Raw genomic sequence first — 24,248 nt, forward strand, 5'->3', positions numbered from 1 at the left:
CCTGCACACAAGCCAGGGCACCAAGACCCGTTTATGAAGTGCAGGGCTCCTGGCGTATAAGTATGCATAGACATACTTATGCATTGAAGGGTCTTGATTGATAGGCTGCTTTCATATTTTGTGTCTCATTTCAGAATATTCTAGAGGAAACTCTTAATACCAGTGTAATAATGTGCCCTCAGTGGGCTGGCATGGCCACCTAATGGGAGACGAGACAAACTGATTGTGATTACAGCAGGTTTAACGACAGGCTGTCGTGTCGTTTGGTCAAAATGCCAAATCAAATTATAGAGTGCAACCACTTTTAAAGCAAGGTAACTGTAGAGGCTTCACTTGGTTACTGCAGGCATTCATTTAAAAGTTGTGTGTGTGTGTGTGTGTGTGTGTGTGTGTGTGTGTGTGTGTGTGTGTGTGTGTGTGTGTGTGTGTTTGCGCAAGTGTATTGGGTTACATGGCGGATCTAAAGCTATATCCTTCTTTTCATCAGCTGAGTGAGGAAGAATCCAGCACCAATACAGTGTAATCTGATCTCCACGTGCAAACCGACGTGCATTTTAATGCACACAGTAGCAGAAAAGCAGACACATACTTTAATGATGACCTTTTTTTTTTAAGCCAGTTTTATATCACCAAGTCAGTAAGCCTTGAAGCTCTTCTAACTTCTGTCTTCACTGGAAATCATTGTTACCGTTTACTATTAAATTTCTTACACAGGCTTTGATTACATTCATGGGATTCGGCCTGTAAATATCTTCTGTGATTTAGAGATGTCAAGAAAGGTGAGAAACTGGAGGAGGGGCAGGTGGGAGTGGGGTGATTTGTTGCTGACCTCTCACCTCTCTGTGCCAAACAAAAGACCTCCGACGGCTGATTTAGATTTCTGCAGTGAAGCGTCTCTCGATGTGACCGTTACCAGGATTCATACTTTTGCATGGTGTTTTATGTGTTAACTACCTTGTGGTTGTGTCCTAGTGTTTTATATGCATGACAGAAACAAATAAAATGCTGAGATCCCCCACCCGCCCCCCCACTCTTTGTTGTGTTCAGTTTTTTTGTTCACTCCTCACTTTCTTTCCCACTTCTTTGTACATTCCCTCACGTCCATTCTGATTTGACTTCGGCAGCCTCCTTCCAGGAACTTGCTGACATCTGTGAGTCCTTATATTGAGGCATTATTGATTATTATTCAATCACTGATAAAGTCAAAAACTGCGGCGAAAAAGTAGCCAGAAATGCACAGGAGGAATCAACAGCAGTGAGCAGGCCCATCATAACAGTAGCTGGATCTGTCGAAGTGACGGGCAGTTATGTTTCCAGGGTGGAGGTCATGGCGTAGGGTTAGCAGTTACAACATAGATTTAGCACAGACGCATGCATCCCCTGTAAGAAATCAGTACTGAAGTTAACAGTTATGGCTGTACTGTCAGGGGACATTGCTCTCTCTCTCTAATCATTGAATAAAACAAATTCAAAATTAATTCACTGCTGTATCAGTTACTGTATGTGACAATAGACTGAGCTCTTGTTATATTCTTTTATATTTCCTTGGATATTTTGGGGAATTAGGTTATACATGAGAGAGCAGGGGAGGAAAAAGCTAGAGGATCTCTGACTAATTTACCTTTTAGCACGTCTAAAGCTCACTAAATTCTGCCTGTAGCTTTGGTTTTAGCATATAAACACAGAAAGAGTATCAATCTTCTCATTTAGCATGACAGCCAGTAACAGTTTTCCCAAATCTTAACAATGCATGAAAGAACTTGATGAAACTGCTTGGTGCCATGCACATTAAAACTAATTCTGGACCCATTAGCTGACTTTTCGGCTAATAAAGCTTTGAAGGCCGTTAACACCTATGGGTAATCTAAACACTTACAGTCATCCCCTGACCTTTTCTTACAGTTCACACGACTTTGCTGCAACAACTCTGTTGTGCTCGCATGGAGGAAAAATTCCCATTGGTGCCCGATGAGGAACTGAAAAAGAAAAAGAGCAGATCAAAGATGTTAACTAGGATCATTTTAAATGGTTACTGTGTAACTGCAAGTATCCGTGTGCACCTTAGTGGAGGGAGGGGGGGTGATTTAGGTGTAGAATGTCTTCCTCATCACTGGAGCTGACCTAAGAACACAGCGGTTAATCATCCACTAACCGGCAGCGAGAGGCAGAGTGAGAGAACAAGAGGGAAGCCGGTTGAGTAGCTGAAAGAGACTTTGAGAGATTTGCACTTGTTAAAAGGCAAAATAAACAAAGACGAAAAGAGGAGCCACACATCAGACAGCTTGGGACGAAAGGATGTACTTACCTGAGAGTGGATACCAGAAATCTGCATCTGAAGACACCTCCTGCTGATCAAGGATTTGGGTTTTGCCTCAGTTTTAGCAGCAGCCTGCCTGCTCTGATCATTAATTGTAGCGCTGTGTGTCAGCTCTTGTGCATTTGTGTGTGTTAGCATGTGTATTCTGTGAAGACTGTCCTGTTTTTTGATTTGACTGTGAGTGCAAGAGGCAGCCACATGGGGCCCGGGCCTTGTCCGGGATGCCAGCTGCTGCTGTGAAGCCTGTTCTGGACATGGTTGCAGAGGGAGGGGATGTAGGGGAGCGCGGGGTGTCCCAGTGGGAAGCCTCTGGGTTGGGCCGGGAGAAGCTGCCTCTGCCGTCTTTGAAAGTCCCCAGAGAGCTGCTACGGAGCTTCCCGCACTCCAAACGGGTGGGATCCTACCTGGTGGGGAAAATGATCAACAAGGGCTCATTTGCCAAAGTGATGGAGGGGCTGCATATCGGCACGGGGGAAAAGGTCAGTGCTTTCTCTCTGGTTTGAGAATAAGAGAAAGCAAACATGAAGTGGCATGTCTCTGACTGGTGGGGTGGCACACTGGCAAAGAAAAAGATCACACACATACAAGATTATGATTACATGCTTACAACTAGTGCCTTGCAACTGATAATTATACACTCCTGGGCTAGAAGAATGTAGTAGCCTGTTATTATTCTTGTTATGTGCACAGAACTCAGTCAGACTCATCTATAACTGCTTATTTCATAACTATGAGGGATTTTACAAGACAACATTTGCTCAGCAGATTTAAGAGGTCTGAATTACATCTGTTTCTGTGCAATATGTTTGCTGTTAAGTTCTTAACCAAAAAAAGTGCAGATTGATGTTGAAATCTGCGCTCTTTCAAATGAACAAAAAACAGGAATTAACATGTTTGTCAGTACCGCATGCTTTCCATGTCTGTTTGTGGTGAGATGGCTCTAAATTGGGACTACATAATGTATCTGCACTCACTTTGCAGCAGAGACTGTTTCTGTGTTTGCACATTTATGTGTTTGTGTGTGGCTGTTTGTATCTATAAGTGTAACTTTCACTGGTCACTGAGTCACTGACCCTGGCAATGTCCCTGACCCGGTTGCCTTAGAAATAACCAAACTCATCTGGGAGGCGTGGGGGTGGGGGGTTCTTTTTAACCCAGTTTACCCTCTGCAGGTGGAAGACATGTTAAGGTGAAGTCTGTCATTTTATTTAATTTCATTTGAGTTAATTCTAATGGGTTTTTTCATGTTGTTCCTTTGAAACTACATTAAAAAGTTCTTGTTTCCCACAATAATTTTACTGAAAATAGTTGTACACTGTTATCAGATATTTAAAGGGGACCTATTACACACTCATTTTCAACTCCACGTGTTTGTTCTCGCACCCTATTAAAGTAGTTTTACATCATTCACAGTTCACAGTAATCCTTATTAATCTTGTCCCGGCTCTATGTGTAGCTTCTCGGTTTCCCTTCGTTCTCCCTTTATGCCAATTCTTTACCGTCTGGCTCCTCCTTATAAAGAGAAGATTTGAACAGCAGGTGGGTCGAGCTGCTGTGCTCACAACCGGTGCCTGAGAGCACCATATTAAGGACATCCTCTCTCTCTGGCGTCACACAAAGCCAAGAGTGGCAAAAAAAAAAATGGAGCATTTAGAGCAGTCTGAACCCTGAGCCTTTGAAGGGTTCACGACCATAGGCCACCGGGTGAAACCCATGGATGAGTGGAGAAAATGTAGACTGAACTACACATCCTACTTTCCTTAATGACTAATGCAGAAGTGCCCTTGAACAAGCCTCTGAAATCTCAGCATGTGTTACACACTGATCAGAATAAATTTCAGGTTTTAACTTTCTGTTGATAACTTAAGTTTTAAAAAAAAAATGTCTATGTGTGCATGTCTGTTTTTCAGGTAGCCATTAAGGTGATAGACAAAAAAAAAGCAAGGCAGGACTCTTATGTGCTGAAAAACATGAAGAGGGAGCCTCGCATTCATCAGATGGTGCGACATCCTCATATTGTAGTTCTGCTGGAGGTAAAAACAAAAAACAAAACAAAAAAATATTCATATGCTCTCATCAACTGTTAACATGCACACCATCAGAAATCCACATACTTAAACTTATATCTGTCAAAAATGGTGGGTGTTGATTCCAGACAGTAATTGAAAGATTATTTTATATCTGCTGCTGTTGAATGAGCTTGTCCTGGCAGCCAAATATGAATAATACTGTGTGCCAGACCCTGGAGACCGAGAACAGTTACTACATGGTCATGGAGCTCTGTGCTGGAGGAGACCTGATGGACAGGATCTGTGAGAGGAAGAGGCTGGAGGAGCGGGAGGTGCGGCGTTACACCCGACAGATCCTCTCTGCTGTGGAACACCTGCACAAACACGGCATCGTACACAGGTCACCACACACACACACACACACACACACACACACACACTCTCACACACGCCTACACACATGACGAGCATGGACACAATGCAGGGACATCTGTCATTTCCATAGTTTCAGAAGGCTTCTAACTCTGCTGCATATCTTTGTCTAGTCTTCATAGGGATGGATGGATTGACTCCATTGCATTAACTAATTTACACAAACAAAAGACAAAATGATTTTTGAATAGTTGTCAAATTGTTATTTTACCAATTGTTATATTTATCAAATAAATAAATGCCAAAGTATTATAATAGATGCCATTTAGAGCTTGTAAAAATGCTAAACACTAATTGTATTTATTTATTTATATCTTTTTTTGGGGGGGTGAAATTATTACATGTAACATGATGATGATGATAATAAATAATGATGATGATAAATAATCATCATAAATAATCAATAGTTTAACTGGTGAGAAAATAAGGAAAAACTTACCTCCCATCAAGTACTTTAGGAAAGATTGTGCATGTAGTAATCTCCATCCATCCTTCCATTCGCTTATCTTTCTCAGGGTCAGGGGGGGCTATCCCAGCTGATGTAGGGCGAGAGCCAGGGTACACCCTGTACAGGTCGCCAGGGCTAACACAGAGAGACAGACAGCCATTCACACTCACACCTATGGGCAATTTAGAGTGGCCAATTAACCTAACCCCACGCAGACACAGGGAGAACATGCAAACTCCATACAGAGAGACCGGGCCAAGGTGGGATTGAACCCAGACCTTCTACCTGTTATTGTAGCTGTGAGGTAGTAGTTCTAACCACCACACCACCATGCTGCCGTCTAGTAATCTGACTTTCAAAAAAGAAATATTTCACCTTTTTTCAGATATAAACTTTGTTAAGTTAAGAAGAAGTGCGTGTTTAACCTGTTAACTCAAAAAAAAAAACTGAAATTGAAACTGAATCTCCTGAATGCAGCCTGGCAATGTTTTTTTTAGCGCTGCAAAAGTAATCCCTGTCAGTCATCACTTTCGGACTGCTGGATGTGTGAGGCGTCTGCTCTCTGCCTTTGCTTTCCTTCTGGTTTTCTTATTTTGTGTTTAGAATCTTCCTGTGATGGAGGCTCTGGGCGTTGGGGGCGTGGCCTCCAGCAAATAACAGCACAGTGTGTTTGAACTCTTTGTACTTTATAAGTTGCATTGCTCACTGTAAGTGTCATGGGTGAAGTACAGTAAGAGCTGAAATGGGAGGTCACGTTGACCTTTCACTTTTGTTCTAAATTTGAAAAAAAAAAAAAAAATCCCCTCAAAGGATTCTTCAAATATTGTTTTCACAGAACTGGGACTAATGTGAGGTTCCCTTTTGTTTTTTTTGGTCACATATATACAGTTATAATTCTGGATGCTCATATTATACAAGTTTCAAATAATGAGGTCAGTGTATGTACAGTACAAGTAATCCCTGTGAGCAAAAAGCTCGGGGTTCTGAGAGTTTCCCACAGTTTTTTCTTACTCTTGGATCTGTATGATGTCAGTGGGAGCAGTGAGAGTCATCTAAGGCACAGAAGCTCCACTCACCTGCTATTTATGGCCCAGACCCTTAAGCACCGGGCAACCACTTTTGAGTGCAAGATGATTGCACAGGTCGCATGGTGGGAGGCAGCCTGTCTCCAAACAGTCGCTGTCTGACTGCGATCACTCTCAAAGGTTTGCAAATGATTGCTGACTAATTCATAAAGGCAGAGAAATTCCCAACACACAGCAATCGGTCTGAGCCAGTGAGGGCAAGTTGTCTGCAATGTGTCTCTTTGCAATAGGGGACTCACCTCAGCTGGCTGCCAGCTGGTTGTATTCTGGTTATATTCCTATACTAAAGCAAGGTTGCTGAGTGTCTGTGTTATTGTGCTGTTAAATCGCAGTCCTGCACCAACTGTGTATCTATTCGAAGAATTTCTGAATTTCTCTTTCGAATCTATGAAATTCCATCTCGACTCTGAATGTAAGCAGCTCATTTGAATTCCTGTTTAATTAATGTGAACTTTGGTGTAGATAGCAACAGATCTTCAGAGATTTATCAGTTGGTCACAGATTGCATGTAATTGCCAACTTGACCCCATTCACTCGCGGTCACCTGATAGCAGACTGACAGCAGGCTGATGTCACCTTATTACCATTTTATCACTGTCGACACACCGAAGTCACTCTGAAGACAACAGCTGACTGCATGTGGTTGTGTTTTCCCAAGTGTTAAACATTTTGTTCATGAGCCAGTCAGAGGAAAATTGGTTTTAAAGGAGCTAAAACAGCCTGTTTCAGACAGAAGATGAGCTGAGGGGGCTACATCAGGACCCAGTATAAGATAAATTAGGATTATATTGAACTATGGATCATGCAGAGATCATCTAGTAGTGTCAAGCTGATTGGCTTAAAATATTTATTTTAATAAAGGGGCACAAATAATAGGGATCAATTTCTATAGCAAACAGCTGTTTTTAAGGCTAAGGCCTTGTAGATTCATATACATGTTTTGCAACTGCACACATACACAAAGAAAGTAGTTTGCAGGGCATTAACAGCCTGCAGAAGAGGAAAAGCTGCAAGAAAAGCAACACTGGGCACAGGGCAGTGTGGGATAGGAGAGTGTTATTTTAGTGGCATTTTAGTATGTGGAGGTGTTAGAGACTCAGTAGTCTGACACACACGCTCACACACTTACAAAGCAGCCACACACAATCCACACAGCACTGTGCTTTGGTTTAAGACCTTGGCTCCTCTGAAGGTGGGAATGTGATTACCAGGCAATGACCTCATCATCCTGCGCCGGCGCCATGATTCACACATCATCACAACATCATGGACTTCCTCTCTAATGAAGTCCCTCAACGACATCGCTCTCAACCCTTCAATGGCACCTCTCTCTGTCACACACACCGCCACGCATGCACTCACTCTCTCACTCTCACACACACACACACACACACACAGACACACACTCCACCACAATGCCACACAGAGATGATTAAACTGGAAATAAATGGAAAATTTGCACTTAAACGCACCTCCTGCCACCCACGTTCAATAGGTTTACCGCATACATTTTCTCCTTTATGACAATGTCTGCTCTCGCTTGCTCTTGCTCTTTTTTCTCTCTTTTCTCTCTTTCTTCCTCTGTCGCTCTTTGAACTTGTCTCGGGTTGTGTGAGCAGGGTTTTCTGGATTTTTGGTTAGATGAAGGCAGATGAAAGGAACATGGCGGATTCCCAGGCTACAGTTTATAGGGGCTCTCTCCCTCCCGACCGCAGATTTTCATTTAGCTTGGTAGTTTTAGAACAGGCAATGTGGTTGGTGGTGAGGCTGGGGTACGTTTAGGGGAATGAAGCGACTTTTTCAGGTGAACAGAGATATAGTATTTTGGCAGTGGGTAACAGGTAAGTCAGAGAAGGTCATGTGAACGGACTTGAAAATCATGATGGCTACAAGTTATTAAATTTGGGGAATTTGTTTCTCGTCTAAAATATCATCCTCTAAATCAGCAGAGGGGATCATTCTGACAAAAACTCATTTTTTTGGAGTTTTTTTTTTTTTTTCCAAAGCTTGAGCTCTACCCAAACCCAAATTTAGTGTTTGGGCTTTTCTTTTGCTTTTGTGGGTCCAGTCTGGTCCCATCTCATCTGGTCATCTATAAATACACAGAAAGAGCTTAGTGTTGGAGTTCTGAGCAACCACCGTGATGTCTGTCAAGTAAATTTCCCCAGAACACTCATCAGCACTGAGTGGAGAAAAAAACCTAGAAATTCCCGTGGGATTAACGACAGAGCCTTGTAAAAATACAAGTAGGAACCACATTCTTCCCTAACCGATTTGTCTCTTATTTCCTTTCTTTCCTTTTTAGAGATTTAAAGATTGAAAACTTCCTGCTGGATGAACATAACAACATAAAGATTGTGGGTATGTTGTCATTTCTCTAATAACAAACTGATTTTAATTAATCATTTTAGCTGTTTAATATATGTGAAAATGACTTTGCTGTAAAAATGAGGATTTCTCCCACAGACTTTGGCCTGAGTAACACTCTCAAGGCTGACTCTCTATCTCTGGAGCTCCTCAGCACCCAGTGCGGAAGTCCAGCCTACGCCGCCCCTGAGCTGCTCGCTCACAGGAAGTATGGACCCAAAGTGGATGTCTGGTCTGTGTAAGTAATAAAGTCTCAGCGTGTCTGTTGCACAGGCGTTCGATTTTTACTCTGTATTCCTCATGTAAATGTGTTGAACGCCTCCTCACATTTTCCTGCTGTGTGCATCTGCAGAGGTGTGAGCATGTTTGCGATGCTGACGGGAACTCTGCCCTTCACGGTTGAGCCGTTCAACATCAAACATCTGCATCAGAAGATGGTCAACGGGGAGATAGGTAGCATCCCCAGTGACATCAGTAAAGGTACCTATCAGAGTGACCAAAACAACAGTTATGTCATTACAGTGTTTATATGCAACCCTAATTCCAATAAAGTTGGCATGCTGTGTAAAATGTAGAAAAAAATAGAATGCAATGATTTGAAAATCTCAGAGACCCATATTTTATTCACAGTAGAACATAGAAGACATCAGAATCTTTTGATTAAATTGAATGCTTAAACTGTATAAAACTGAGAAGATTTTAAGAAAACAATAAGATCATTTTGAATCTGATGGCAGCAACACGTCTAAAATGTTGGGACAGGATTGTGTTTCTCATTGTGTAGCATCCCCTCTTCTTTTAACAACAGTCCCATAAACGTGTGGGAACTCAGGAGACCGGCTGCAGGACTTCTGGGAGACGAATGTTGTCCCAGTCTTGTCTGATAGAAGCTTCTAGCTCAACAGTCCTGGGTCTTATTTGTCATATTTTGCATTTCATGATGCTCCAAATGTTTTCAGCTGGTGAAAGTTCAGAACTGCAGGCAGACCAGTTCAGCACCCGGACTCTGCAAAGCCATGTTGTAGTAATAGCTGCAGTATGTGGTTTAGCGTTGTCTTGCTGAACTATGCAAGGCCTTCCCCGAAAAAGACTTAATCTGAATGGGGACATATGTTGTTCTAAAACCTGTAGACACCTTTAAGAAATGGTGGTTTACTTTCCAGATGTGCAAGCTGCCAGGTACTGATGCAACCCCACATCGGACAGTCCCTCTCCTCATGAGGATGCACCATCCATGGTTTCCAAAAATAATTTAAAATTTCTATTTGTCTGACCACAGAACAGTTTTCCACATTTCCTCAGTCCATTTAAATGAGCTTTGACTCAGAGTTAATGGTGGAACTTCTGGATCATGTTCACATATGGCTTCTTCTTTGCATGGTAGAGCTTTAACCTGCGTCTGTGGATGGCTCAGTGAACTGTGTTCACAGTGATTTCTGGAAGTATCCCTGAGCCCACGCAGTCACTTCCATGGCAGAATCGAGAATTTCTAGCCTTTTGTTGCCCCCATCCCAACTTTTTTGAGACATGTTGCTGCCTTTCAAAAAAGAGCTAATATTTGTCTTGAAATAGCAAAATATCTCACTTTAAATATTTGATGTTTTTGTCTTTGTTCTGTAATGAGTAAAATATGGGTTTATGAGATTTGTAAATAATTGATATTTTGTTTGTATCTACATTTTACACAGTGTTCAAACTCTTGTGGAATTTGGGCTGTACTGTGGAATATCCACTGAGTTAAGTTCATCCCCTGAAGTTGTGTGCTTTGAGTCTAGGTGAAGCGAGCAGACTTTGAAATACCAGAAAATGGCAGATTACATTATGGTCTGATGTAGCTGAAAGTGTTTATTCATTGTGAAACCAGTATAAAAACAAGTCTACATGATAATACTATTAAAACTTTTATGGAACTTGTGTTTCTGCCTTTAGACATGTTGTAGCATAATAAATCGAAGGAAGAAATGTTTCATAAACTTCTTACCTCTACCACTCGTCCTCTGCCAAGTCCACAGCAGCCTAAGTGTCTTGTTTCTTTCTACTTTATTTTGGTCTCTCTCTTACACATAGTCACATCATTACACTCAGTCATGGCGCCATGTCACCGCAAACAAACATAGCTCCTGTTACTGCGGGGAAAACCAGCACGGCTCCGAAGCTCTGAAACTGTGACAAGATCAGATTAGTGGCTGTACCGCTGCCATGGGCGGGCATCTGAGACATTCACATTAACTTTCAGACTTTATTCTGCCTCCTAATGGGGCTGTGTGTTTCTACAGTTTTTTAAATTATTCATCACTTTTACCAATTCTTTTTTTTTTTCTTCAGCCACAGTATATTCTTGAACTCTCGTCACACTGGCCCATTTGTTAGTCCTTATTTGTCTTTCTTGTTTGCTTTGTCTTGTTTCAGTGAATCATTTTTTATTCTCTTCTTTCTAGGTTTTTATATTTTTATCTTAAATGTATATATTTTTTAATAGATTGATATCACTGCCAATTTGCCAGTATATGTGTTTGTTGTGTGGAGGAATGATTATTCCACAGGTTCATGGAACAAGATCAATCAATCGTGTGTTTTCCTTTGATCTGTTACAAACAAATTGAGCGGACCCTCGCTGAGACAGATGCTCTGGCTCTGACACAAAAGCAAACTGATAGTCGTAAAGTGAATAGGGCAGTCTTGGCTTATGTGTCTTAGAATGTGGCAGCCATCCCGCTCAAACCCATCTGCTCCTTTACACTGTGAAACTTATCTGGAATCTCCATCTGGACTCAAACCATCAACCATGCTTGGCTGCCACAGAACAGCTCCGTGTCACAGGCTGACAGGCTGAATTGGTTCTCCTTAAGGGAAATCCTGCCTCTCTCCATGCTGTCCGCTACAGTTTCACAAATCACAAAGAGAAGCAAATTAAGCCGTCAGCACTCTAAGTATGTATCACTTATAAGGTTGCATAGCAGCAGAAAGGAATGGGCAGTTTTCAATCCCAGGCTCTTCTCAGATGAGATGTTTATTAACAGTAACCCTAATCCTGCCTGTGATTAACAACCAGCTGATACACACGGGCTACAGAGGACCTCTCATTTCTATTTCTAATGATACTCTTACAATTTTCCGTTCCCTTTTTGTCTCACCCGCAAAGCAAAAAAACCAAGCACATTTCACCAGGTGTACTACACTTGTGTTCCTGCATGAGATTCTGCCCCAGACTTTGCTTTTCTCTGACTGTATGGATGTGAAACGTAGCTTTTTGTTGCTAAGCTTGTTTAGTTTAGTCCATTGGCCCACCAAATGTAGCGTCTACTTGCATGGAGTCAGCTGGCAGAGATGCTGCTCATTTCTTGAAAGATTAAACTGCGGTGGCAGAGTTGAGATGCTACGATTTTTGTTGGGAGTGAGCAGGAGGGACAGGATTAGAAATGAGTACGTCAGAGAGACAGCTCAGGGCGAGCAGTTTGGAGACAAAGTTTGTCGAGGCCAGGATGAGATGGCTTTGTCCTGATATTTGATTGTGCATATTTTGGACAAAAGAAAAAGAAGGAGCTGCCAGGCAGGAGGAAAAGTGGAAGACCAGAGAGAAGATTCATGGATGCAGTGAAGGAGGATATGCAGAGGGCTGGTGTGACAGAAGAGGATGCTGGGATAGAGTGAGATGGAGACAGATGTGGTGACTCCTAAAGGGAGCAGCCAAAAGAAGATGAAGAAGAAGTCTATAGAATTTGCAACTTTCGAAGTGCTTTCATTGAGCATAGGACTTAAGTAACGTACATTAAGGATAAATAAAGTACGGGTTAGTAAATTTACTAGGATGATGATTTTTCTTTAAAGAGCTGCTGATAAATCTCTTCAGCTTTTTCAAAATGGGCAAAGATGAATTTATACTCAACCAAATATAAATAACCTGTTTTAAAAAGAAAACATCAATGCTTCATATTTGCTCTTTCTGCAGGCGCAGTGTCATTTGTGTTGTCTCTCCTGGAGCCGGACCCAGCGAAGAGACCCGGTGTTAGAGCTGCTATGGAGGAGAGATGGATAAATGAGGGATATTCCAAAAAACCTCTACACACTCTCTCTCATAAAAACAGGTATAGATGTACTTTATGGCAACACATTAAAGGCACCTTGAGGCATCACATATTTTCCTTAAATGCACATGCAATACATCAGTTTACACAAAAAAACAATTGTAATGTCTTTGCAAAACTTGTCAGAGTCTCCTTTGGGAAAGTTCTGCAGCAAACATTACAGAGTGGGTAAAAGAACCAAGAGGGAAATCACTGTGTGCCTGAGAACAAAATGAACATTTTTGTGGTCTGCAGTGTAACAGCTTTGTGTATTATAGCACAACTAAAAGGCTTTTATCACTTTACGCAGAATGGAAATTCAATCATGTATGGCTCCTGCTGGAAATAATGCGTTTTCCGAAAATCCACAGGAATGATGCCACAGTCTGTGTGCAAGAACCGTTGCAGCTCGGTTCCAAAATCCTTTCAGTTACAAGTCATTCCTTGCCTCACTGGCCCGTCGGATCCCTTTCTTCTTCTTTCTTACGCTTCCCATTCGTGACCCTTTTCCAAACCCTTTCTTTTGGTTTCCAGGTTGTCTCCAGAGGATCTCAACTCAACCGTGCTGGAATACATGACAGAGACGCTGGGCTACTCCCTCTCTGAAATCATACACACACTCACCACTAACCGGCCCTCTGCCGTCATGGCCTCTTATCACCTGCTGCTTAGCAGGCTCAGCAGAAGCCAGAAAGGAGCCAAAGCCAGCAAGGTATTCACTTCCTCACACACAGAGACACACACACAGGTCTGCAAATATGAAATTCAAGTAAACCTCAGTGCAGATAATGCTCATGGTTTGCCTCTAACAATGATTGATTTGCCAGAAGCTAGAAAATAATGACTGGAGTCTTCCCAGCAAGAATACATGGAGAGAGAGGAATAACACTGAATCAAAGACTCCACAACAGGTAAAGCTGAAGTCACTGTAATGACTGAGGGAAGTAATATCCTGCTATCAAAGGATAAGGCTGGCATGTTTTGTTTTTTTTTAACTGTCATAATATTTTCTATATATTGGTTCCAGTGAACATGCAAATAAATAGTTTTGATCCATTTGAAGTGATTAATAGAAATTTGGCTACTTGTGAGTATTTACTGTACATCTGCTGTACTTAGTAAAGAAACATCTAAACAAAAAAAAACCAAACAAACATCAAAACAAGCCATGTATCTCATCGATATGATTCACATGGACTGTATATAAATGATGGACATCACCAGTTGGTTTGTGGACCTGTAGTGAAGCCTAACATGAGCATAGAAGGTGACTTGCCAAGTTATCTGCTATCACTAACAAGCTGCATCCTTAAACTGCACAGACGCAAATAGCTGCCGATCATTGCTGGGTAAAATGCAACCTAGAATTTCACTCATCAAAACTGGTGCACAGACTGCACAATTAGCCACACAGCAGGTCATATTATTTATCAGACAGTTGAATTAAAAACCACTTTAAAATGTACCAACACCACACACACGATCAAGAGGTCCAATTCAATGATTCAAAACTGCAGAGTTGAAACTTGACAGAGAGACGCAGGCAGCAGCCACCTGTGTTGGCACCCACCTGTCAATCAAAGTGGCCATGTCCCAAATAAGGTCAAAGGTCAAGCATTAATACAGCTGAAATGAGTGAACAGTTATTTGAAGGAGGATACTTCCTTCTGCTGTAAAGCTTGGCCATTTTAATACAATGATTTTTGGGGATTGACACACTTTTGGAGCCAGCCTCAAGTGGGCGTTCAAGGAACTGCAGTTTGTGGGGCTTTTTGCATTGGCTTTATTTTTTTTTTAGCTTTCAAGGTTGCTGCATGGCTTTTAATAGTTGATAGGTAACATTGGCTGTAGTACAAATGAATATCAGGCAGTATGTTTCAGTATCAGAGATGTATTGTTGTTTTTAAATTCCTGTGCAAAAAAAAAAAAAAAGGCACCTTTGGTTCTTCTGACAACCAATCACTGATCAATCTTCAGAATGAACGAACCAGTAGACCTCTGAGGAACCAACAGACAAGTGAGTGTAAAAGCAACCGACGCAGGACTGAGAACCTGCACAGAAAGGACCACAGAGAGGGTGATGAGAATCGTTCCCCATCTCCTTCTCTACCGCAGCTTCCTCGCTCTGCCTCTCCGTCTTTACCCCCTCGTCTTCCCTCACCTTCCCCTGCAACCCTGTCTGCAGAGGATGGGGCTACTGATGAGGAGACCTTAGACACCAGAGAGACACTGTTTCCTGAAGGTAAGGAAGACATACAAAACAAATGCTGCAAGCAGTGGCAGTACAATGCAATTTATACTATACAATATTTTTATGTTTTTGCATTCTAGTAACTGTTTTTGGAGACAGGGAACTCGTCCATCTTTCTCCTCCTAAAAACTCCACATCTCAGCTCTGTGACTCCGCTCCTTGCCAAGTCCCCTTGCCTGCCGAGCCAATCAGAGACAGCAGCACATCGAGACCCGTTCGACATACACACCTGCTCAGGACTACTCAGTCAGATGGCGCTGCAGACCCTGGGTCAGACTGCTTCCATGACAACCGACGCCAGGAAGATTCTCATCGCCTGAGCATCAACAAGCGACTGGAGAAGCTGCAGATGTTTTATTCATCCGAGAAGAACGGCATTTCACCCAGGACGCTCCTGGATGCTGACACATGCACTACACACACATCAGACAGAGGCCATTTGGGTTCCATAGAGACATCACAGACATCGCCCTCTTCCCCCCTCCCTCGCCTCCACAATGCGGGGCTAAAAGATGGACGGGAAAGGAAGATATCATGGGCAGGGCTGACCCGACCTGGGCCCCCGAGACTCCTCGTGAATGGGTCTAAACCTCCTGCTTTCCCCTCACAGAGACAACATACTTTGGTCATCAAGAGCCTCAGGCAGGAGAGGGGAAGGAGAAAGGAGCTGTCTGCAGCACGAGGAGAGAGAGCCGGAGGAGGGATAAATGGAGCCAAGAGGAATTCAATTCAGTTGCGCTCATCTGTCCAGCGTCGCGTGGCAGACCTGAATCTTCCACTGCTTCCTTCGGGCCTGCAGAGGAAACCTGACGGGAAGAATCAGCTACACAGCATGGACTACTGACACAAAGATGAGAAGGCTTGGTAGATTGGCAGGGATAGTGACTAAAGGAGCTTGTAATGAATACTGGCATCTTCAGAAATAAGGACAAGCAACAATAAAAGCTTTGCACATTTTTTATTGCAACGGCTTTAAATGGCAGCTACAGAAAGAAACACTCAAAAAGATATTACGTTCTCATTTTACTGTTATATGCATGCCTTTCCTCACCATCAGGGCTCCATCCCAAACACAGAGCTTACAGTGTGTTACACTTACGCCGCAGTGCCAACACTTTAAACCCTTAAAAATAAGCTAATCATAGAAATTCAGTGTCTATCAACAAGCCTAGCTCCTATCGACCATCAATAACAATGACTGATAACAATCTGCATTTGTTACCAAATGGAGATCGCACACAGATTTTTTTCACTCTGTTTCACTTGGCTTAAATAGATTTTGTACTGACATCGAAAGTAAAAGCAATCCTTGATTCTGCTTAACCTGTTTATGTCCTTTTTTATTTTCAAAGTCATTGTTGCTGTAAGAAATGAAAAAACTATTAAGGCAAAGAATAGGAATAGTTTTTTTTTGTTTGTTTCTCTTTTTTTGGGCATACATCTTTAATCCTTTAAGGGCTCTCACAAAATCAGATCTGCACTACACAATATCGTGGTTGAAAGAATTCACATTTCGTATTTTGTCACCCTCTTAAAATAATGGCCCAAGTCATTTTTCTCAGGTTTTTCAGAAAAGACGAAAAAAAAAAAACTGAACCAAATATGGAAAATATGATGAATTATGCAAAAATACAATTTTTGCCAAAAAAAAAAGACTTAGGCCATTATTTCATTTATTTGATGCTGAGGTGCATAGTTCAGAGGCCACCAACTTTCTGCAGAGTCAGTCGCTACAGACCTCCAGACTTTACGTGTCCTTCAGATTAGCTCAAGAACAGTGCACAGAGAGCTTCATGATGATGATGATGATGATGATGATGATGATCATGATACTTTATTGATCCCACAATGGGGAAATACCATCCAAGAGGATGTATCACCAAATGCAAAAGTGTTGGATGCAGTGGTGTAAAGCACACCACCACTGAGCTCTAGAGCAGTGGAGACGTGTTCTCTGACGTGACGAATCGCGCTTCTCCATCTCACAATCTGATGGATAAGTACTTGTCCGACTGCATTGTGCCAAGTGTAAAGTTTGGTGGAGGGAGGGTTATGGTGTGGGGTTGTTTTTCAGGAGTTGGGCTCGGCCCCTTAGTTCCAGTGAAAGGAACTCTTAATGTTTCAGCATACCAAGACATTTGGGTAACTTCATGCTCCCAACTTTGTGGGAACAGTTTGGGGATGATCCCTTCCTGTTCCAACATGACTGCACACCAGTGCACAAAGCAGGACCATAAAGACATGGATGAGCAAGTTTGGTGTGGAAGAACTTGACTGGCCTGCACAGAGTCCTGACCTCAACCTGATAAAACACCTTTGGGATGACTTAGAGCAGAGACTGTGAGCCAGGCCTTCTCATCCAACATCAGTGTCTGACCTCACAAATACACTTCTGGAAGAATGGTCAAAAATTCCCATAAACACACTCCTAAATCTTGTGGAAAGCCTTCCCACAGGAGTTGAAGCTGTTATGGCTGCAAAAGGTGGGCTGACATCATATTAAACCCTATGGATTAAGAATGGGAGGTCACTCAATCAGCTTGTAAACAGTTTTTGCAGATCAGTAATCAAAATAATGACTAAAGCACAGGTTTGAAGTGCTGATCTATTTTATCCTTTTCACTCAGTGAGGGTGTTAGAAGCTCAGTAAATAATTTTGCATACTGCTTGAAATGTGATTTATATGAAAGAAAAGTCAGCAATGTTTTCCCCCAAATCTCTCACTAGTGTCACCCCCCCACCCCACCCCCAAGTCTAGGTCTCCGGATCATTAATATTCAGGGTAAAGATGTGGAAGAATCTGGTAGCTGCTTGGTGGCACTCATCATGGCTGCTCAATAATTCAGGGGCTGTCATCTGATACTCTGCGTGCGAGTGTGTGTGTATTGGTGAGATGGATGTTCTGCGTGTGCCCACTATGGACAGATTGAACCCACTGAGCTGGATACATTTCCCACTCCAGTTACCTCTCTGGCTACTTAACAGTGATATGAACCAGTAAGCTCTGATACTGTTATCAGACATGAACACACATTCACACTGCACAATGGCAATACACTAAACAAGAACAGCAGGGTAACCGTAAACCTGCCAAGTAAAGTAAGACTGTGGAAATAAAGGTGTATAAAAATTCAAAAGAACATACAGTCATTTCAGTGTAATACAGCGATGTTAGCTCTTTAAATGAAATTATGCATGCATTTAAGCATTAAATAAAATGAATAATGCTTGTTTTGAATGCTGGAAATGTTGGCGTGTCTAAACAAGCATCAGTAACCCTCGCCCAATTAGAAATGAGTTCTGACAGAGTGATTCTGAATAGACTATGTGCATAACAATTTGGACAAACAAGGTATGGAAAGTCAATTAAAAATGCATGTTGCACGTACAGATGTATCCGTGGCTACTGGAACATGCATGCATGCCACAGTGGATGAACTACATATGCTTCCTTTAAGTGGAATAGGAAAGATCAGGATCATACAAATTTTATGGACATCTGTCGTATAGTGTCTGTGCAAGTCCATGTGGTCACAAAATGAGGAGGGCGTTCAGGCATCTGCATTCACTTTCTAATGAAATTTACATCACTTAAACCCGAGCAGATGCTCACATACTGCTGATGTGGAAAGTGTAACACTCACATAGCAAGAGCTATTCTGTCCCTGCGCATCTGCGAGTGCAGCCATGTGAACAAGAACGTTTTCACAGGACTGCGATCCTGTGAAAAACACACCCTGTGATTCAATAGCTTCTAGAACCGCCTTTACCAGCAATAACTTGTAGTTATTATTTTCTGTAAGATTTTATCGATCTCTCACATCATTGTGGAGGAAATCTGGCCTGCTCTAAGTGTTGCTTCAGTTCATTGAAGTTTGTGGGACCTTAAGATCAGCTCTCAGGATCATGGCTGACTCGATGAGTTCAAGGTGCTCAGGCGCTGTGTCTGCAAAACAAGCCCAAATTGTCAGCACTCCACCGCCGTGCTTGACAGTTTGTATGAGGTGTTTGTGCTGATACGCTGTGTTTGGTTTTTACCAAACGTGGTGCCAAACATCCAAAGTGCAGCCGAACATCTGCACTTTGGTATCATTGTTTCAAAGGACAGCGGTCCAGAAGTCTTGTGGTTTGTTCAGATGCAACTTTGCAAACTTAGAGAGAAGAGGCTTTCTCCTGGCAACCCTTGCAAACAAGCCTTACTTGTTCAGACTATTCGAGCTTTAACATTTAACATGCTAACTGAGGACTGTAGAGTCTGAGATGTAGCTCTTGGGTTTTTTTTTAAATTTCTCTGAGCATTACGCAGTCTGACCTTGAAATAAGTTTGCTGGGATGTCCACTCCTGGAAAGATTGTGAATGCCCTAAACCAGCAAACTGCCAAAAGATATATGCGTTTATAGAGGCGCCTTTATTTTGGGAGTGAAAATTACCAGCCTCTTCCTTGAGCTAAATCTGTAGATCAACTCATTTACCTCATCACACTTCTCACTGTTCTTATCCTGAGATGCATTCTTACTTTAACCTGTAACTATATTGATATTCTCTCTCTCCACGTGAACCTGGTTTCCTTGCTCCAGCTCCCAGTTGCTACTACAAAGTAGGTGGAGTTGCATTAAGGTTTAAGCAGCTATGACCCAACTCACCTTTGGCAAGATGCTATAGAGATGGTCACTCGTGGTCAAGCTCAGTTAGTCATCTGTTTGCTCATTATGTTAACATGCCTGGACTTGTCCTTCTGCACCAGCTTCTTTTGATGTTTGCTGTTTTTTTGGTTAAGCCAGTTACATATTAGAGAAGTGTCAGAACAAGCAGCTTTCTAAATTATCTTTTCTGTTACGTTCCAAAAGTACAGCTGTGCCAGTGTAGCACAAATAACTCATCATTTCCCTTATTCTCTCTTCTTTCCACCTTTGTCTCTGTACAGATTCATAAAGCCATTGTATCCACACAAATTCCTTCTTTTAATTAGCAGGTTTTTGTTTTTCCACACCACCCCTGGTGGATTTGTGTGTTTGTCTTTACTAAATTGGTATGCAACAAGGCTGCGTTGCTAGGTTGCTTTTGATTCTGTCTGATCTCACCAGAATAATCCCGAGGGAGAAACATGTATTTAAAAACTGCAGAAAAGAAGCGCACACAAAAACCTGAATATACTTGTAAGCTGAAACCTTCAGTTTTGTGGGTGCATGTCTGTGTGCGCGTACATTGTGGATGCATGATGCCATCATCTGCAGTCTGCAGCTCCGCTCCTGTGCTAAAGACTGATGAGCGATGTCCCCAGATGATCCCAGAACAAATGCAGGATTAAGAGCCAATACAAAAGCACAAATACTCAGCTGTCCCCCTGCGTCAGAGTCCATATACAATAGATAAGAACACTGTATTGTTAATATGCATGAAAAAGAAGAACTCAACACCCTACTGCCCCCCTCAAATATCATAATTTGACACTGATTTTTAATTTGTGAGTATTGATGATACTGATATGGAAAACGCTTGCTGGTGATGACCTGGAGGCCACACGGGTTAAAGGTGCAGCGCTTATGGAATGAAATGGATGGTGTTACTCCATTAGCACTTCAATAGTCTTGGGTGTCTCTGAGTATAATCGTTGTGTCCATCACAGTGTTTGTGTGCACGCGTGTGTGCCAGTCTGGGCAACCCTGTGTTCCGGCGTGTCTCGTTTCTAATGACGGTCATCCATAATTGAGAGTCACCTCACAGTGGGCGGGTTAGGGTGGGGTGGGAGAAGCAGTCCAGGGTGGCACGATGGTTAACCGTGCTCTAGCTGCTCGCCATGACTGTGCGTATATGAGTCACGGGGGTCAGCGGTGCACTAAATGTCCAGCACCGCAGGGCAGCAACCCGAGCCCAGCGCTGTTTAATTGATGCCACCTCTGATTAACTGTCAGTTCAGGATCAACACCAGCTAATTCACTAAAAGACATCCTGACCAGAGGGGCACTGTGTCGCTTTAACCGCAACACATGGGAGCTGCCCTCATCAGAAAGCCTGTTTATCCATGAAGCACCGCAAAATCCTGAATTGTAACTGTTTAATCACTAGATTGATTACTCATAGATAGATAGATAGATTAAAATAGGTCCTCTTTAATACCCTGCATGTCAAGAACTTTAAACTTCACTGGAATTAGTTCAAAACCGAAGTTTGTTTGTTTTTTTTAGCACAATTTTTAGCACAATTCAAAAGGTGCCCTTTATAAAAGGTTAACAATTAACACTAAATCTAGGCACTAACTTCCTAAATTTGAACCGCCTGCCTCGTGTCTGAATTTGAATCCACCAATTAAAAACAATCTGCTTGAAGCTATCTTCAAAGAGAGAGTGACACAACGAAGAAGATCCTGCTGACCTGCTCATAAACAACAGATTACCACAAAAAAACTTTTTACGCTATGAGCACAAGGAGATGTTACTGAAGCAGGACGTTGCAGTAACTTGCAGGACCAACACGATGCGATATTTAATTTCCAGGAAACAATTTTCTGCCACTTTTCTGTTGGTTTTCAGCTATTTAAATGATACTACGGGCCTATTCCAGGAAGCAGGTTTAGCTAAAAACTCCGGGTTTGTTAACTCCAAAATGGCGGAATTCCAGAAAGAGAGCTAACTCCAACTCGGAATCAGTTACCATGGTAACAGACTCTGTGAACCTGACCTGCTCGATGGCAGGTTTTATCCAACAAACTCTGTCTCTCTGACTCCTCCCCTCCTGCTGCACCTGTCCCACCTGTCTGACACCCCGACAAAATAAAAAATAATAATGTTAGGTTGCTATTCTATCAATGGATTCCATTTGTACTGAATAATTACTTAAACAATTAAATGGCCATAAACTGGTGTCATAAACTGCACCAAGTCCAATTATTTATCTTCACTTTCTATCTCCCGCATTTTCTCCATCAGGCTGCAGCTCAATAATTAGATTTTATGAATCAAATTTAAAATCATCTGATGGAAATTCAAGTTGTGTAAATGATGAGAGCAGACAATAGAAAAGAAATTATATATTTTATATAAAAAAAAACTTTTATTGTGTGTATGATGCTGACAGAGTGGGTCAGGCTCATTAAAGTGACTCGTTGTGCTCCACACTGACATGTGCGATCATCAATCCATCGGATTAAAATGGATGCTTTGCTCTTTATTTACCCGTTGGCATGGTGAATCCTGGTGTCGGTGCTCCATTGATGATGGCAGGGGCGCACTGAAACTGAAGTTCTAATGTGTACAGGTGAGGATCCAGGTGCTTCTGCAAGAGAACCTTTAAGCCAGAAGTTTGTGCGCAGCATTCAAACATTCAGCAGCAACTACAAAACATTTGGAAACTTTTGGATCTTTTATTGAGTCAGTGTATCAAAATCACAACATGTCTCAGCAGCCAAGACAGAGTGATTATGCTGACACTGAATCCTTCAGAAGGGCACTCGATTGCATGAAGAAGGAAAATCAAGACCTGCACGATATAATTAAACAAATGCAGGAGGAGAAAAGTCAGCTGGAGGAGAAGACCAGAGAGATGGAGGCCCAAATTAAACACCTCGGAGAAATTTCCAAACCAGGTAAAGATCTCCAATACAAGCCTGACTTAAAGGTCTTAAACCATGGTTGGGAAATTCTGCATAAGAAATCACAGCAGCTTATTACCAACTTGTTGGTAGGAAAAAAAATGGAACAGAAACTCCGAGAATTACAGGAAATAGCTGAAGAGAAACAAGTGGACGCTTTTGCTGAGGAGATGGAAGACCTGTTTGAAAAAAGTGATGAAAAAAACAAACATTTGCAGAAAAGGCTTGATGAAGCACTGCAAATAAATAGAGACATGGTAAAAGACAAGGAACAACAGGAAGCCAAGCAGGGAGAGATGGAGCGTGAGCTTCGAGACATCAAAGCAAAGCACGAAGAGACACAACAGAAGCTTCAAAAAAGTGAGGAAAAAAAATCAAAGTTTGTAGGTAAAGCTTGAAGAAGCACTGGAGAGAAATGCAGAACTGCACACAGAGAAAAAAACAACAGAACAGATTATCCAAGTCTTTGAGACGAGGAATACTGAACTACAGGAATCTTATAATGAAGCTCATAAAGAAATGCAGCGTATGCGTCAAGAAATGCTGAGGAGAAATCAGGAGTTGCAAGACATGCATGGCATTGTACAACAAAGAAACAGAGACATGCATGAGGCAATGAAAGTGTTCAGAAAAGGATACAAAGTTGGAAGATCTTGAGAAAAGATGCACCAAACTTGAAGAACAGAATGCAGAAATCTTCAGTGAAGTCAAAAAACCTCATCCTACAAAACAAAGATCTGCAGGAGCACTGCCTGAAAAAAGAAGAAAAAGCGTGGCTGGTTTTTCAGCAGCGGTTCTGCTGCTTCTCCAGTTCAACCCGAAGAAAAATAGCCTGCTCTTCCTCCACCTTTTCTCCATCTCATTCATTTTCACATCTCCCCGCTTCTCATTTCTTCACCTTTGGGAACACATGCTGAGGAGAAAAAAGAAGCAGCGGTGCCACTGGCTGCTTCACCTAATTGGCTACAACATTCACCAGCAGCGCGTCCGAAGCATCACCTTTATATACAACTAAATATGTCAATGAACTTATCAGTGGAAGGTTAACACACCATTCCTCTTTTCCATCACGCCCCCCAACTGGTCACGGCAGATGGCCGCCCCTTCCTGAGCCTGGTTCTGCCCAAGGTTTCTTCCTTTTTAAAGGGAGTTTTGCCTCGCCACTGTCGCCAAGGGCTTGCTCACAGGGGATCTTCTGATTGTTCGGGGGCTCTTTAAAGAAAGATCAAATTAAGAATTGTCACAACAAAGGAAGAATTCTACCAACACACTGAGAATTCTAAGCTTCTAAGAATTGTCACAACAAAAGAAGAATTCTACCAACACACTGAGAATTCTATGCGCAAAGCCAGTATTCAAAGATCATATTCAGAATTGTGAGACCAATGTCTTAATTCTACCAGTGCACTGAGAATTCTAATATCAAAGCTAGTATTAAAGAAAGATCAAATTAAGAATTGTCACAACAAAGGAAGAATTCTACCAACACACTGAGAATTCTAAGCTTCTAAGAATTGTCACAACAAAAGAAGAATTCTACCAACACACTGAGAATTCTATGCGCAAAGCCAGTATTCAAAGATCATATTCAGAATTGTGAGAACAATGTCTTAATTCTACCAGTGCACTGAGAATTCTAATATCAAAGCTAGTATTAAAGAAAGATCAAATTAAGAATTGTCACAA

At 42.0% G+C, this 24,248-nt stretch overlaps 1 protein-coding gene across 1 annotated transcript; it reads left to right on the forward strand.

Moving 5' to 3' along the window:
* Positions 1-2,538: 2,538 nt before the first annotated feature.
* LOC115774936 (hormonally up-regulated neu tumor-associated kinase homolog) lies at positions 2,539-16,016 on the forward strand. The gene is made up of 11 exons (XM_030722414.1): positions 2,539-2,796; positions 4,228-4,350; positions 4,557-4,726; positions 8,597-8,652; positions 8,758-8,896; positions 9,011-9,138; positions 12,608-12,743; positions 13,257-13,434; positions 13,550-13,633; positions 14,700-14,964; positions 15,054-16,016. Exons 1-11 carry the CDS (start codon positions 2,539-2,541, stop codon positions 15,815-15,817), a joined length of 2,301 nt encoding a protein of 766 aa, XP_030578274.1. The 3' UTR covers positions 15,818-16,016.
* The last annotated feature ends 8,232 nt before the right edge of the window (positions 16,017-24,248 follow it).

This window comes from Archocentrus centrarchus, chromosome 24 (genome assembly GCF_007364275.1).
Source record: "Archocentrus centrarchus isolate MPI-CPG fArcCen1 chromosome 24, fArcCen1, whole genome shotgun sequence".
NCBI classification, from domain to species: domain Eukaryota; kingdom Metazoa; phylum Chordata; class Actinopteri; order Cichliformes; family Cichlidae; genus Archocentrus; species Archocentrus centrarchus.

Bases quoted from the DNA above. Each gene is read 5' to 3' on its own strand.
- LOC115774936 (XM_030722414.1), top strand. From the start codon at position 2,539: ATGCCAGCTGCTGCTGTGAAGCCTGTTCTGGACATGGTTGCAGAGGGA. The intron at 9,139-12,607 runs GTACCTATCAGA...CTCTTTCTGCAG, and splicing joins CCCCAGTGACATCAGTAAAG to GCGCAGTGTCATTTGTGTTG. The intron at 13,634-14,699 runs GTAAAGCTGAAG...ATCAATCTTCAG, and splicing joins AATCAAAGACTCCACAACAG to AATGAACGAACCAGTAGACC.